The sequence below is a fragment of the Rhinichthys klamathensis genome, unplaced genomic scaffold (genome assembly GCF_029890125.1).
Source record: "Rhinichthys klamathensis goyatoka isolate OS25496 unplaced genomic scaffold, OSU_Roscu_1.1 h1tg000275l_1, whole genome shotgun sequence".
Taxonomy (NCBI): Eukaryota; Metazoa; Chordata; class Actinopteri; order Cypriniformes; family Leuciscidae; genus Rhinichthys; species Rhinichthys klamathensis.
In genome coordinates this window covers 2953718-2971347 of record NW_026606794.1, presented here as the reverse complement: position 1 = coordinate 2971347, position 17630 = coordinate 2953718, and the positions used below count along the sequence as shown (strand labels likewise).

The 17630-nt window shown below is 39.9% G+C and overlaps 1 protein-coding gene across 18 annotated transcripts in view; it reads right to left on the bottom strand.

The window, feature by feature from the left end:
• Window positions 1-17630, bottom strand: part of sox6 (SRY-box transcription factor 6) — a 158825-nt gene that overhangs the window by 74179 nt on the left and 67016 nt on the right. For all 18 annotated transcript variants that reach the window (XM_056268736.1, XM_056268734.1, XM_056268737.1 and 15 more), the window contains one exon: window positions 7390-7479. In XM_056268736.1, coding sequence (XP_056124711.1) covers window positions 7390-7479 — 90 coding nt within the window. The remainder of the gene's footprint in view (window positions 1-7389; window positions 7480-17630) is intronic.

The following is a 17630-nucleotide window of genomic DNA, read 5'->3' as shown; positions in this document are numbered from 1 at the left end:
TCAACAGAACATTTACCTTCCTCTCCCTTCACTGTCACAAACCAGATTGGATGACATTTCCAACAATGTCCAACTCGAATACCGGAGAGAAACAACTGCGACTGCAGTGAATGAGCGAGAGAGGGAGCTGTCAAAGAGAGGGGCCACCAGATAAAAGACACTTTGTAGGGGTGCGATTTGTTCTGTCCAACAGCCATTCTCCCACCCCAGGCCAACCCCCCCCCCTCTCTCTCTAATCAAGGAGTCCCTAATTTGAGTTCCAAGTCCAGCACCAAGGGAAGAGAGGGCAGCTTGTAACTTTGAAGAGTCCCAAGTGAATAAGAGAGATAAAAGATCCAGGCACACACTAGGAAGAAAGAGGAGGAAAAAAAGAAGGGGCGAAAGAGGGAAAAACTCTATTCTCTTCTCTTCCTTTGGATGGGACAGCTGAACCATTATGACTAAATTTGAATTACTTTTTTTCCCCCCTAATGTCCGAATACTGGAATTTCTTTGTCTCTCCATCAGTTGGCTTTTGTGGATACTCCCATATGCTGCGAGCCCATCCTAAGTAAATTAAGAGGGATCTAAAAGCAGCGATTGTGCCCGGGCCGGGGCCGGACGCGGGCTGTGCATAGCTGGTGTGCCTGACATGGCTGGCAGCTAAGGGGCTGTGAAAAGGCATGTTCTCTCATCTGAACCAATAATAATAAAATAAAAAAAGTTATTTTTAGCCCAGCAATACATACACACAAGGATTGCAATTTATGGTCCCCATATGGACTCTGAAGGTTCTTTTATGTGAAGAATCTCTGTCTCTCAATGTCAATACCAAATAAGAGAGTTCAAGTCAAGATGACAAAAAAGGAATTAAAAAAATATATTTGATTGTTTTGTCAGTGACCTCAAAGTGAGCACGGTTAAATCACTATTAAGACGTGCAGAACCTTCTTGCATCTAAAGACAAGACCCAATGGTAAACATGCAAATAAATACAACCGTATAAAAGCACAAACATTTAAACAACAACTGATACCTAAAATAAATGTTTAAAAAAAAATACTAATATAATACTATATTACAATAAATAATTACATAATTTATAATATTAATTACTCTTAATACTTACATAATTTATAAAATATAAACTGAAATTAAAAGAATAATATTTAAAATATAATATACACAAATATATAATATGATATTTTTAATGATAATAATAATTACATTTAAACAAACATTTAAAATTATAATCACATTGCTGTTGAATGACAAGCAGCATATTGACTAATATGGCATTAATAAAATCTTTTTTACTTTCTCCTGAATTGAGACGGTATGACCAACAGCTGTTTTACCTGGCCTTCTGCCCCATGTGAGGATCGAAACCCTGCTGATCCTGCCAATAAAACTTCATTAACTAGCATGCACCAGGACCTGCTAGCACATAAGCATATGGCAGCCCAAATCATCAACTCAAAAAACCTTTCAATGCTGCATTAACATTTTGCATAATGCAAATTTATAGCTCTTGTCCAGGCTATAAAAAGAGGGCGAACGTCTTGTCCTCAATATATACTAGTGCCAAACCGGATACAGTACTGTGCGCATTGAAATGTAATTAGCTGTGCATTTTAGCATGTATGGCCAAGCCTGCACAGAAGCTGTGTCCACAGAGTCCCATATATTTCAAACTAAAACCCCTTGCATTTTTTATATAACTTCATATAATATATATATATTGAATAAAATGTCATGTTTAGATTTTTTTAAACCAATTTTGCTCTTAGCAACCAAAACACATTATTTAAATCTGTTCTGGATAATTCTACATAATTTCATTTACATACTGTATATGTGATAGCAGAATATGAATACTACTCTGAGTATGTAAATTAAAATGCACTCCATTACATCTTACTACACACTCTCAACAAGGATTTGTATTTTTTTCCCATCCCATCTCGAAAACACTTGATTGACACCAAAAGTCAACAGAGTGGCTCTTAAACAGAGACACACTTCATGTTCTTGACGTTCATGGGGCACTTTAATGCAGACTAATAATCTAATGACGACAGCAGCGATGCTCACGAGTGTAATTAAGATAATGCAAGAGCCCCGCTCTTCTCCCAGCATCACACAAACTTCTTCATTAAAGAGTCCAACCGAAATAACAGCTCAACCTGCCCACATAACACACACACAGACAGACGCGGGACAGAGAGCTCCCGGTGTGCATTTTAATGTTTCTCCAATCAGAGTTTATCGACGCCGAGGTCACCGCTGAGAATGAAACTGTCCTTGAACACACACGTTTAAAATCGCCCATTCATCACTCACTTAGATGCCTTGACCTCTTCCTGTTTTATTATTATTATCATTAGAGAGAATAAAAAACCTTGATTAGACCTAACAACCATTCAAGGCCTAGCTTGTTCTCTGTGCTTGTGTGCCTGTGCATAAAGATTTCATTAGTAGTAGCAATGTACATCCCCTTAGGACCCGGGGCTTGGGGAGGAGTGGAGACCGAGTCCAGAGACTCTACTGTAGTCGGAAATCCAGCGTGACATGCGCTAAAGCGACCCGGGCATGGCCCTGCCAGCTCTTAAACAGCATTACACGGCCGTGAGCAGAACATTAGCTCTGCGACCCGTCCTCTGATAAACATTAGCTCTCCCAACACTGCAGTACACAGAATTAAACCTGTGTTTGCTAGTGGCACACGTCACGCAAAGATGTTTCTAATTTGTGAATAATTGCATTATTGGGTTTCACCACCTCTGAGCAACTGTAGCTAGAGCTTGTAACAGTGTAGGACATTGTGAATGTTCCTAATAAATGAAAATATTTGCCTAGCAGGAAAGCTTAAATGCATGCCCTGTGGTTTAGTGTTCAGAGAAGTGATTTTCCTCAGGTCTGAACCATGTGTGTGTGTGTGTGTCGGGCTTCTTCGATGGCTGTCTTTACCTCAACGCGCTCCTGTTCACAAGCACTTTCAATAACACCATGCGAGGAGAGGCAGCAAACAAGGTGTGCCTTTCTACAGCCAAACACCACAAGCTAAATTCCTCAATTCATTAGGAGAGAAACGGAGCACAGCTCTCCGCGCATTCATCTTGCAAATGTGGCCCAAAGAATAATTTACAGTGGCTCATATTTCACTTGGGTACATAAGGGCAAACAGTTTGACTATTGAGGCGTTAGGGAGAGAAAAATGCAGAGTGTGCCACTAGAGGATGGGGGAGATGAAGGATTATTTCAGATGCTGTGATGGGGGAGAAGGTTTCCTCTCTCTCAGTCAGAAACAATGCCTAAAACGGTTTCAAATCAGGTACAGATCAATTGTCAGTAAGCAGACAGAAATTTGCTTTGTTTTCCTCACTTCAAAAGATGCTCAATTAACACTTGAACTAAGAACGTGCACCGATTAAACTATTTTATTACAATCAATCTCATATTTGTTTTGTATTTTTAACCACTCTCCTTTTTAAAAGTTCACTCAATATTTAATACAACTCTCTGTCCTATTCTCCCCCCACTACTGTATCTTGTTTCAAATCGCAGAAACTTAAGTAAAGTCAGTTATCATTTTATTTTCAAATTAATTTCTTAAAGTGCAATAAAATATACCAAACTCAACATAAATCTACAATAATTAAATTACATAAAATGGTAATGAATATTAATATTTAGGATTAATATTATTATAAGAAATATATAAAACATTATTAATATCCATTTATATAATACAAATATATGACACGTATATAAATAAAAGATATAAATGAATACAAACAATTAATATAAAATAATTAATATAAGATGTTTTTTTTAAATCCCACAAAACTGAACGAAACAATAAAATGAATGAAACCGTTTTATTTTTTTAATAAAATAATGATTACTATTTTTTCCTTACTATCTAATTTATTTTGTGTTTTATACCATATTTTTGAAATGGAATAGCAATGCATTAAAAAGTGCATCACAATGATAAAAATATATATTCATGCTTATCCCTGAGTGTCACATCATACTGTATCTACACTAGCATGGGTTCTCTGCCTTTATTGGAGCCATTAAGAATAAAGCTGACGTTAAATTGAATAATCATGTTTCAAAAAGTAAATCCAGCTGCTGGAACAATCGGCGCTCTGTACCCTCACAGTCCGCTCTCTGTCCAAGAGCGCCTAAGCCAGGTAAGAGTCACATCGAAATCACACTCAGCCCTGCCGCTCTCTTAAAAAGCTTCTACTTATCTACCAGCCACAGGACTTTCTCTTCACAACCATGTAGACGACACTCAGAAATTGATTAGGTAAAGAGCGAGGGACCCCTTTTTTCACATAGCAGCTATAGTCACCACTTTCACGCGGTCACACAATGCTGAGATTTCTGATTTTCTGTCCTTTTTTTTGGTTTCCGTTTGGATCCTCTGATCTTCCGAGTACATTTTGACTTCCAGTCGTTTCGTCGCATTTTTTAAACAGTCAGGGACATCTGAATGTTCAAGGCGAAAGAAACAAAACGGCTCATCGGCAGAAGTGCGGAGCTCTGGTTGACTAATGAATTCCATTAAAAAGACAAAGCCAAATTAAAATTCCACTAGAACATTTCCTGGAACACATCAAATAATGAACCTGGGGTGCAGGGGTGCCAATGTCTTTAATTGTATGAAAAATTAAATGTAGCTAAAGTGAATCAAAGCTTCTAATACAATGTCTTAATTGCACCAGCAGCACATCTTTGCATTAAATTTGGTCATTAAAACTCTCTGGCATATATCTGATGTGTTACTCTGTATTTGTTCATATACATCTCCCTCTCTCTCTAACAATCAAACAGGCAATGCTGTGGTTTGGATGTCCTCCAGACATCCTGCTTCTCCTGCTTTGTGGTTTTGTTTTGCAGATCTCATCTCTCTCTACACCGTTCCTCCTGATTGACAGCTGAGCTCAGGTATGAAAACAAACACAGCGCTCCAGCGGCGGCGGGTGAAAAGCGATCTGTAGCTGACTCCCTTTTACGCCCTCTACCCGCTACCGCTGCCCCTCAACCCTATGCCGATTTCAACACGGGGCTTAAAGAAAACATAGGATTCGGCAACAATTAAGAGCACTCAAAAACAATTCTGGCCTGCCTCTCAAACTCATGCAACAAATAACCGTATATAATCTATTTTCTTTAGATACAAAGAGATTAAAAACTATTTAAAATATAAGAAACATCCAAACTGACAAATAAAAAAAAATCTGCTGTTTGACTTTGTTTACTTGTTTTGTGCAACAGAGTTGGGCAGGTACGGACGTGTCAGTGTGTTTTAGAAAACAGTCTAAGTGTTCTCAGAGTTTCAGCTTTTTTTCCACTCTCTCTCTGCCATTGTTTTTCATTCCCTAAGGCAATCAGTTACTTTTTGCACCTCCTAAACTCTTTCTTACCACAGCGCAGTGTCTCGACAGGTTCACAAGGTGAAAATATGTAAAGGTTTTAAAGAACAGCTGCGGAGATTTCAAAAGCAGTGAGAAACTTTATTTTGATCCAACATAGTTTGGCGGGGAGAGTGATTCCCAGCCGATTTATTTATCGAACAAAAATCAAAGGCAGGTTTTTGTAGTGCGATGACAATAGCACAAAGAACTGTGGGTAGAATGCACAATGCCATCGGTTCAGATATGAGAGCAAAAACAGCAAGGCCAAACAGGCAACAGCCTCCTTTTCATCCTCGTGCCATCTTTTATCCAGCACTCTCCTCCATTAATTTCGAGCTGGAGGAACGTGTGGCCTTTGTATTGATTTTTTAACCCGACTATTAATGCGCTCTCTGATTTATCATAACACTTTAGATCTTAATCATAAGTTGTGTGTGTTTTCTCTTTTCCAGCTTGGTGCCTTTGTTTGTGTATTAATTAAGCAGACCTTGTGTGTCTCCAACCCTGAGCTTCCTTTTTAATTGCCCGTATTTACATCAGGCCGACTTCAAACGCAGAGAGAGACATTTTGTAAGGGGGAGCACAAAGGAGGCCTTTGAAATGTCTACAGTCATATGAAATGGCAGGCTAATTAGAAACCTTAGGCTGCCGGTATGATATGAAAAGTAATTCTGTCTGTTTCTCTACAGTCGCCCACAGCCTCACTGGAAATCACGACGGAGGCCACTGCCTGGTGGGGTATTATCAACGCCTTCTACCTGTTTATAACTTTTAAACATGACCTCACCCAATGCCATTTATCCAACAGAAAAATACCCTGTAATTGAAAAAAATCTCCTTTCAAAAGGCTAAATCTTTCCTCGCCATTTTCTTCGCTGCACTTTGATCTACGTTGCCACATAACAGGGACAGGTACAATGAATCTGGTTTACTGAGATGTGATTTACATTTGGGGGTTCATTAAGGTTATTGCCGATGAATGCACTTATTAGAATGTGCGACTGTTTCTTTTTCCCCTCTTCCCCCATCATCTCCACCCCTCCTCCACCCACACACCACAGAGAGTAGGTCTAATCCAATAATTAAAACCAAGGACAAACGTTTTTCATAATTCTAAACAGTGCAGGGATGGAAAAGAGAACCATTAAGCGAGGGAACAAAAAACAATAACACTTCTCTCCAATGTTATTATTACCCTTGCAATCTAAATCCAGCTATTAACTGCCTCCTAAACGTCTTCTCCGTTAAAAGCGTCCTGAAATACTGATGCTATAACATAGAGGATATTCTAACCGTTCTGACACCTGTACCTCACCCAACAAAAAAGGCTGTTATTGAAACACGTGACTGTAAATCAAGAGTCAATGTAAAGGTCTGAGGATATTGGTGTCGGCAGGAATGAATGGCAAAACCAAGTGTGCCAGGGAAAGGGAAGAGAAAGAGAGTTAGAGATAGTGAGGGAGGAGTGTGTGGCTGGAGCCAGGCAGAACTAGTGTGTTATCAGAAAACCGGTGCAGTGCCGTCTCCTGCTACATAAACACGTCTCTGTAACAGCCAGTGCTAAGACCTGCTCATGGAATAAAATAAAAAAAGCCCATGAACACCTTCAGTGGGTAAAAACTGTGTATGGGCCGCACTATCTTCCAATACAAACACACCCATGCAATCATCTCCCCTTTTCTCTGTTTATATCAAGCCCACCTTTGCATGTGTGTTCAAACATTGTAGAAATATATTTCACCAGAATACACAGAATTCTGTCTAATTTCCATTCCAGGAGATAAATAATAAAATATAGCTGCCATAATGCACATCAAAATCATTTAACAGTCATGCTGAGGAGGAAGAGGTTAAAATCAAGACGGGAAAGATAAGAGTGACCAGAAAAGGTTGCTTTCTGATATTTTTCTGCCATATTCTGGCACGTGGACCAGACCATTCTTTCTTAATTTGATGGAAACACATTTGTAAGCGTTACCTTTAATTTCTCCTAACAGCTCGCCTGTGTTGAGTCGCTCCATCTTTTCTTTCCAGTCTTTAGAAAGGAGTTTCTCCATGCAGGAGGATTCTGAAACACAGGCGACATCTCAGAATTAAACTGAATGCATATACAAATGAGGAAAGTAAAACCATTTCACTTTCAGGCTGTATTCTATGCTTCTAGCATAGTAGATTTAAAGGTGCAGTATGTAAGATTGACAGCTAGCGGTTTGAAATGGGTACTGCAGTTCAAATTCAAAATATTGGAGAGGGTTGTTTCCCCCGCCCACTCCTCTTCAGACTTGATTCTCACGCGGGTTTCCAGATTGAGGACAAGCAACAGAAGCGAGCGCAATTGACAATGGAAGGCGAGGAGATATTCACACTTGTAAGTTGATGAGTGGGCATGGCTTTTTATGCCGAGGCATTTTAGGTTGGGTAGAATCTACGATCTCTGACCTAGTTTGTTTGCTGGCTTCCATGGCTGCAATACGCTGTTTTTTCCACAAAATGGCAACCCAGAGTGTCGAATTACTATTGGGTAAATTGGCAGTGGGCGAGATCACACAGACTGAAAAAAAAAACATACATTCCGACACGGAACACATATTTTTTAAAGTAAAATAACTGGCTGTAGCATTGTTTTTCAGAGAAACAAGTACGTGAACTTAGCAACTTAATCTCTGCAAACATATGGTATTTTTATGTTTTAGGACAGTCAAGTTACATTCAGCACATTTAATGTTAAAAGGTCAAACTATGAACACAGGTACAGTATAAATACAAATAAAATTTATAAAGTACAGCTGTATTTAAAAAAAAAAATCTAAAATGCTTACAAATCATATTAGACCGAATTACCACAAACACAGTTTGAGTGAACTTACTTATAGCACAGACAACTGCAGTAAAGAGGCATTCATATGGCAGTGTGCATTGAAATACTGCACTGAAAATCAAAATACTGCAGTGTGTCTTGAAAATCTCTCAAAAGAAGAAAGAAAGAAAGAAAGAAAAGGGGGAGACCTTCCCATTCAAACGATGTGTTGAGCAAAATGAAAGAAACAAATTTCTTCTACTTCACAGGAAAGTGAGTATTACACACACCTGGCTTTCAACAGTCATGATACACGATAATTGTTCTGATGGCTGGACCGTGGTAATAAAGTGAAATTCTATAGAGATCAGTAGCTGAGTGCATTACAGTAGAAAAGTGTGTCAGCTCAGTTCATAAAGAGTATTATGTGTGATGTCTAAAGGTCAGAAAAAAAAATGTAATTCTAAAATAATAAACACTGTGGTTGGTAACTAGATGAAATGCTATAATGCAATATTTTCAAGTTAGGTCAACTACATTCTGTGAAAGTGTCCAGGTGAATTTGTTTCTACATCAGAGTGTAAAAAGATCTTTATGAAAGGTACTAATTTTATTTTATTTTATTTTTTGTATTCAAAGGCCAGGTATGGAGTTACTTCAATTCTCAATCGTGCACATACAGAGAGAAATACAAAGACGAACACGCATATAATATGTAGATAATGTGAGACGTGACCCCTTGTCCGCTGAAGGTCAACCGGAGAGACTGAAAGAGTGATAAGAACAAGGCGCAGCACAAAGAAAGACATTAAAAGGGAAGGTAGACAGGGTGAGATGGGCCCGCTTGACTGGCCCCGCACAGCCGGCAATGATGAAAACAATTAACATTTGTCTGGCAGACAATGAATCAGGAGAAGGAATGGCTGGAATCCGCAGAGCTGCGGCCCCGAGGTCATTGATAAAGAACACACTGCTCACCAGCAAGAGCTTGAAGCTCACAGCCTGGGTCAGCCTGTTCCCACCGCACAATCACACACACACACACACACACACACACACACACACACACACACACACACACACACACACACACACACACACACACACACACACACACACACACACACACACACACACACACACACACACACACACACACACACACACACACACACACACACACACACACACAGGACAGAGAAACACCCAGTCAAATGCAGTGGACAGAGAGAAGAGGAATCAGGTGAAGTGTTCAACAGACTCAAACATCAGGCACAGTTTAAAGTGAGAGACAGTATTAATACATCAATAACAGATCTCTACCTTATCCAAGCTGATGAGCTCTTTGCAGACCATGACCCCTGAGCAGAGGGGCTGCGGGTCTCATGTTGCCATTGGATGACATCATGGACAGGAAGAGTAGAGTTAGTTCCCTGTGTGAAAGGCTAAAGGGCACGGGGCTAAAGCAGACATTCTTGCACGCCGCTGGCAGCCCTCCGGCACCGTAAGCCATAGTTAAACCACTCGTGCACACAATGGATCATTTGTGAACACACTTTGCCAAACAAAAGGGCACAATTCATGAGAATGGGAATGACTTTGGCTATTCTGTTGTGTGTGCTTTGTGTCTGCGTGTATTGTAGTCATACAGTATCTTGAGGTACTCCAGGCCATAGAACATTCCGAATGAGTGACATCATCACACTCATGAATGTGGTGTGATGCGATCTTCATCTCATGCCATACAAATTGATGTTGCAGCTATGCCTCTATTATCATGAGCACTGCTTTATCTTATTCATTACTTAAAAAATAAAAAATAAAAATATGTAGGCATGTTCCGCCAGAAAAATCACAATGTGAGATATAAAGTCACACTGAGACATTTAAATCACTTTGTGAGATATCACTTAGCAATTGTGAGAAAGTTGCAATTGTTGGAAAAATGTTGCAATTGTGATAAAAAAAAGCTGCTGCAATTATGAAAAGTTACAATAGTGAGGTACACTACAGTTCAAAACTTTGTGGTCAGTAAGATTATTTTAAATGTTTTTGAGTCTTTTATGCTTACCAAGGCTGCATTTATTTGATCAAAAATACAGTAAAATAGTAAAAATATGCAAATTATTCCAGTCTTCAGTATCACATGATCCGTCAGAAATCATTCTAATATGTTGATTTAGTGCTCAGTCACTATTTCTTCTTATCAATGTTGAAAACAGTTGTGCTGCTTAATATTTTTGTGAAAACTGAGAAACTTTTTTCAGGATTCTTTGATGAACAAAAAGTTCAAAAGAACAGCATTTATTTGAAATAGATTTTTTTGTAGCAATTATAAAAAGTCTTTACTTTCACTTTTAACAAATTTATCAATTTAACAAACCCTTGTTGAATTCAATTTGAATTATTTTAGTTAAACAAGCTTCCATAAATCTGGGTATATTGGTAAATAGAATCAAATGCGTGATTTTTTATGTGGGCATAAACATGTTTGACTGTTTGCAGAGAGAGTCCATGTGATGGCCACTGCTGTATTACAGGGCAAGGCTAGATCAAGGGGAGGTCACATTTTCTTTGGTTCTCCATTTCCTCTATTTCAGAGGGAACAACAGGACACCTCCGTTTGGGTCATTCTAACATTATTTCTACTTTACTGACTTTCCCAATCCAGGTCTCACAGTTTGTTTCCTTGACCTTATAAGATGTTTCGACCCTGTGTTTTATGTGTGTGATTGAGGTCTTTTGAATAAAAGTGCTTCCTGTCACAACACTCCTCCCCTCAGATAATAACCACATACATGCAGTATGACACGCATACCAACATATACATATGTATACCAAATAGCAGTACATTCTTTACTCTAGGCTGGAAAAAAGAACTGGAAACAGACAAACTTCCTTTTATGGCACAGGGCCGGGATGGATCTGTCCTGGGGGTTAAAAGGTTTTAGGGAAGACTTTTCCCATATTCCTCCTCTGCGTCTTACACACACACACCAACACACGGAGCAGTGCACAGATGCTTCTCCAGCACTTGATCATTAAGGAATGCACCAACTGTTGGAGATAATGCGGTGCCAGCTCCCATTCTGCTCCACTCTGCCTCCCCTGAGAGTGGCCGCTCCCTCACTCCTACACACACACACACACACATTACAGCTGGAATGTGCCAAAGCTGTCCTCCACAAATTTTTACCTGAGTGAGGTGAGGAATGTCCAGCATTTGAGGATGATGGACCTGAGATGCTTGCAAAAAGCAACCTGTGTCCACAACTGTCTGAAACTATATGGCTCTTTCTGCATTTTCATGAGAGGATACTTTAGGAAAACAAGCAGTTAATGAGACAGACGTCTGGGTTTTTTCAAAGTACCCTTATAAAGCTAGAACATTTGAAAGGAATTTGGATTAATAATAAGGGGATATTTTTTTGCACAATTTCCCAAGTTGCATTCCATCTTCTCCAGAGAGAGCCCTAATGCCAATGGAAACACTGCTTAACATCTGGATTATACTTAAATGTCATACTAACATATTACCGATGTAAAGAAACAAAAGTGGACCATTCATTTTGAAAAATCAAACAAAGCTTCAGCCACATCCATTCATCTCTCAGCACTGCTGCTACTTCAAATGAGAAACGCAGCACAGCTCATTGAACAAGGTACATTTACTTCCCACATTTGCATTCGGATTTCAAAATACAAAGAGTTCAGAGACAGTCTGACATTTATAGACTCTGAAAACTGAAGAGGAAGTGTGGAAAAGACTTGTACTTGTCTGTAAAGGCCTGTCAGAGGCCTAGAATGAGCAGATAAATAAAGCAAGCACTGACTTTATTGTCGTTATCCCATGAGACCCCCAAAAATCTCCTCATGCCCTCTCTCCTCTCGGATAAAGCGTGGCGTGGCTCAAGGGAAACCAATTCAGCCCAGATGAGATTGGAATGAAAACAATAGCCCTTATCTGTATTCTTTTTGCATTTTCCCAAGGTTCCCCCATCTCAACAGACGGCTTAGCCCCTGCCACAACGGACCCGGAGCAGCTTTCTCGGCCCTTGCCCGTCCCACTGATATGACATGGCACGGGCACTGGGGAGAGGGCTTGGAGGACGACCCACTGATCTATAACCTCCTGGGAACTAATTCTAAGAGACGAGAAGAAGAGACAATGAAGAGAGAGAAACAGAGAGAGACTTGTCTCAGTGCGCGTGTTGACGCTCGGGAGACCATCCCTGTCAAAACACCAGGATTAGAAGGCAGCACACTCGGGCAGAATAAATAGCATGTCACAATCCTTTTTCTGGCCCGATAAAGCCAAAGCCCCTACTCTATGAAAATGCCATTATAGTTGTAAAGTCAGAGAGACTTACTGATCTCAGTGCAGGAATGGGCATTTGAAGAGATGTAACAACCTTCCAGTGATTCCTTGACATAATGGATGAACTACACCTGGCCCCTGCGTATCCAACCACTCATCTACGATCTGATCTCGCCAGCTCGGTTTTCTGCCAGAGAAATCTTGCTCTTCTTCACAAAGCAGCTCAATTAAGAGTAGACACCTACAGCAAAGATCCGCTGACAAGATTACGCCGATGGTCTTAAACAGATGAAAAGGAAGAGCAGCAGTGCTCATAAATCTCAGCAAAGATTCAGTGTAAACAGTTTTCATCACCAAATGGAACACAGAGCCAAAATTGCATGTCTATAACAAAAAACATAACAGTGGAAAAGTAAAACACAGGTAGCATTTGGCACTGACATGTCATACATAACCATTATAAAATATTTAATTATATAATACTACATAATATAATTTAAATTACATTTTTAAAACAAAAATGTTTTACAATGTATTTCACAATATTACAATTTTACTGTATTTGTTAATAAAATAAATTCAGCCTTGATGAGCATAAGAAACTTCTATCAAAAAAATGTACAAAATATCGCAGACGCCAAACTTTCAAACAGCAGTGTATAATATATCATATTATATGTTTTCAACTATGATTTTAAATGATGATTTTTAAGATTTGATTTTATGATTTTAACATTAATGCATAGTGCTCAAGTCAACATTTTACTTTGTAAAGTTTTACCATCTCAATAATCTTTGGAATAATGTCGACATTACAGAACAGAAAGTGACACTAATTTCTCTAGTCTAACTGCCTTAGAACATTCAAGCTAAATAAATGTAATGCAGTTATGTAGAAATCTACTTCAGTTACTGTCATTAATGACCTCCACGGCTATGTACAGTATGTGAGATGAAGCTGTGTCATGCCCCTGAAGATGCAGTTGTGCTGAGCGGAGAGGGTGTACCCCCATCCCGACAAGTCCTGCCCTGTGGCAGACAGCCAGAACATCTGCCAGCACCCCCAGGTCTCACACCGCCACTGTAATCCCCTCCACAGGAAGCTGCTCTTCCCCCAATCAATCCTCACACTTGAGAAATGAGAGAGAGAGAGAGACTCTCTACTGAAACACTCCACTTCACAGTATCATTACAGCTGTCCTCAGTGAACTGCCCTATTGTCCCTGTGCTGACTATTGTCAATTGTCCACCCAACACTGCATCCTTAATCTGACTTTCAATGAACTGTAGCTACAGTACATTATGTCTCTTCCTCTCAATAAACCTCGAAAAACGTCACTAGTGTGCTCAGAATCTCCTCTCAGAGGAAGGAGGAGACAGACCTCCCCCTTCCGTCCAGCATATGAGCGGCCCACTCCTCAGGGAAAACAAGGAATTACCAAATCGATGATCAACTGACAATGACGATATAAATTTCCCAGGCTTTCTTCTGAACGCGCCATCTATTGATGGAGAAAGCCGAGGAACCATTCCCAGTTCAAATGGAAAGAGAGAGAGAGAGAGAGAGAGAGAGAGAGAGAGAGAGAGAGAGAGAGAGAGAGAGAGAGAGAGAGAGAGAGAGAGAGAGAGAGAGAGAGAGAGAGAGAGAGAGAGAGAGAGAGAGAGAGAGGGAAAGTAGAAGAAGGCCCAAGTGAGGTATTATGGTTCCACTTGAAGCCACCCAGGTTGAAGGGCACTCCCATTGCAAGTGTCGCAGTTAGGTTAATAATTATACTTGAAGCACTCTCATTTCTAATAATGTTATGAGAGAAAAGGCTTGAGCAAATAAAGAAATAGTCAAGCAGCCAAGGTCAGGAGAATATTGAGAGTTTCATGCAATTTAGAGGGAAAAACAAGTTATTCCAGGCATTCTCCTTGGCTCCCGCAGGAAAAAACATTGTCCCCTCTCTGAAATCACATCTCAAGGCTTCTCTTGCACTGGATTCGTTTCTTACAATAGAGATGCTGCAGTCAATAGAAAACCAAAAACGTACTCTTTCTCATCTTATTTCTCTCCATCTCCTTAGAAAAACAAACTGGAGTCACAAACTATGCACACACGCGAGCGCAAGCGTGCACAGAACACTGAAGGAAAATCTTCTGAATGTCTTAATCACAGAGCCACTAAAACAAGACTCCATCATCACACAAAATAAGAGTATAATAATTACAAGAGGCAGACAGGAAAGTGAAACGGCATAAGAAAACATGTTTTGTCGTTCCCGTCGTTAGTTCCAGAGACAACAGCTGTTAGCTGGGGCGGCGGCGAATGCTCCTGAAGTCTCCATAATCACGCTGTTATTGAAGTGAGGACAAAAAGGGCACTAATTGCAAGGGAGCAATCTAAACGTAATAGGTTACACACCCAGGCGATGGCGCACAATGCTAACAGCTAAAAAGAAGAGTCGGGTTGAAAAAAAAACATAAAAAAATCACGGCAGAGAGAAAACATGCACGCACACGCACAACACTGTATAACAGTAGCGTTTCCCTCATTTTCTGCCAATTACCTTCTTTCCCTGTCAACAGTTTTAATAACCTCGATCATTTCCACAAGCCTCTTTTTTCTTTTTTGCATGCTTTTTTTGCTTCGGTTAAATAATTTTGGTTCTTTAATATGCAAATGCACCCATTGGCATGCATGGGTGAAGAGGCTTCAGCTCCTTGAGATGTGTCAGTATATTGTCGAGCACCTGCACCTCGGGGAAGGCTTGATTTAATTGACACCTAATACTATTCATTATTCCACTTAGTGAGCATCTCTGCTAGTCACCTGTAGGCTGCTCGAACACCGTGCTGCCATTTCCTCCTGTCGACAGCTGCTGTAAATAGACTGACTAACCTTAGTAACTCCTTTTAGTAGTATTATTTATTTACAACTACTACTAATTATAATATAAAATACTGCAGTGTTTTTACATATATTAGAAAATACATTAAGATTAAAATTTTTATATTATAACATTTTTAAATAATACACACTGATTATTTCACAATTTTTAAGAGCATTGTTTTTTGGTTAATAAAAGCTATTTGGAATATGTGGTGTTATGGAGGCTGTATTGTAATTACGAGGAAACCGATTCTGCTATAAAAAAGACTATGGTAAAAATAGTGGATGGCTGTAGTGTCATTGTCTTTATTTGGCAGAGCTGAGGTGCTAATCTCAGCACTGACCCCGTCGTCCCAACCAATTGCACAATTCCTGACCCATCTAAACAGGACACGTGTCTATCAAGCACACATGAATTAACCACTCCCAAGAGGCTTCACCTCTTGAGCAGGGCAGCACATGACCTCCTCTTCAATCCATTTTACTGCAGGACTCGGCACTAATCAGGGTTGAATTATTAAAGTGAGCAGCCACCGATGATCAATTCACACTGGCCAGGCCTTCCATGACAGGGTACTTCTTCAGCACTAATGTCACAAGAGAAATTCCATCGGACAATGAAAGACGTACAGGGAAATAGATCATGCTGATTAGTAACGTGAATGGGAGAGATAAAGTTGAAATATGTGAAATAGAAGAAATAAAGAGTTCAAGTTCAATCAAAGCTGTGGATAAAAACTATTTTCATGGCATGTTTGCACTGGGAAGACACCATGCCAGATACCATCACCCTAAGAAGGAGACGAATTCTGGGCAGCATATACAAGAAGAAAACTGAATAATAAATATTGGTGAAGACAGCAAGACACTAGCAGAGGGTCAGCATCTTTCGAAGGAAAGCCGTCCAAATGAAGGCTTGGGCAAGCGATTAAAACACACCCCTGGAGCCTCCCTTCCCCTGACAGGAGGAGGAGAACGAGAAGAAATTAAAGCAAAGTTGAAAGAGAGATTTCTAGAGAGAGAAGTACAACTCAAGGATCCTACAGATTGAGAAGAGGAGAGAGATATTAGGAGGGAGTAAAGGGTGGTGGCACAAAAAAAAAAAGGGAGAGGGGGGGGGGGGGGGGGTGGGGGGGGTGGGGGGGCTGGGAATCCAATCAGAACTTAGTGTAGAGAGATCAGGAGCCAAGATAAGCCCATACTTCGAGCCCCCAAAACTGCAATCTCCTCTTAAGCTGGAGAGTGGCAGCTGGCAGAACAGCTGGTGAATAGGATTAATGTCAGAAGAATGAAATAAAACTCAACATATGTCCGAGCCTGAGGTGTTGGGACTGCACGTGATTGTGCCCCGATGGATGCCATGTGTGCAGCTGGAAGGAGCTGCGCCGGAGCTCGGCTGCGCTGCCTTCCCCACAAGGTCACTTTTAAGAAAACTAGGACCATTTAATGCTTGGATAGCAAAATGAACTTTCTCTCCCCTGTCCTCTTTAGCCTCCTCTCAGGCTGAGTGAGCCCTCAGAGGCGGCCCACCCCGACTGCTCCGCTCCTGCCTGCTGCTGCTGCTCATTACGGTTCACTCACAACAAGAAACATCTTCAGCAAACACGGAGAAAAAAAACAAAATTTAGCCAATGAACTTTTTCTGAAAAGGTCGGGATGAGAATGACAATGAGAAGTAATAAAGATGTCCTCAAGAGTTTCAATATCTGACAATGTCAGGCACTTAAAACACAATTAAAATAATCAATCTAAATGCATCCCTCTAAAAAAACAAAGATCATCCTCCTTATCAGGAAAAACAACCCACACAAATTTAGTCTAATTCGCGAGGTCCTGCTGTAACATGATTTAAAAAATATATAATAATAAATAATAATAATAATAATAATGAAGTTGGAAAATACTGCAAAAACAATGCAGTGTTTTCTTAGAACTGCCTCTCATTTAAGATATACACTTTCAAGATATACTCATACAAGATATACACAAAAAAATAAACTCTCATATTTAATAACTTAGTCTGTCGCCTTATTGTGTCCCGTCTTGTCCCTTGTCTATTGTGTAAAATCTTTGTTGTATGTTTATTTCATTTATATTTGTCTAAGTGTATTTATTTCTTAATCTGCAAGCAAAATAAATTCCTCATCCATTTCTACAACATTCTGATGCTTCTCGAGGGTTAGGATTTTGTAAACTGGACTATAAATAATGTTTCATTCTTTTTTTGAAAAG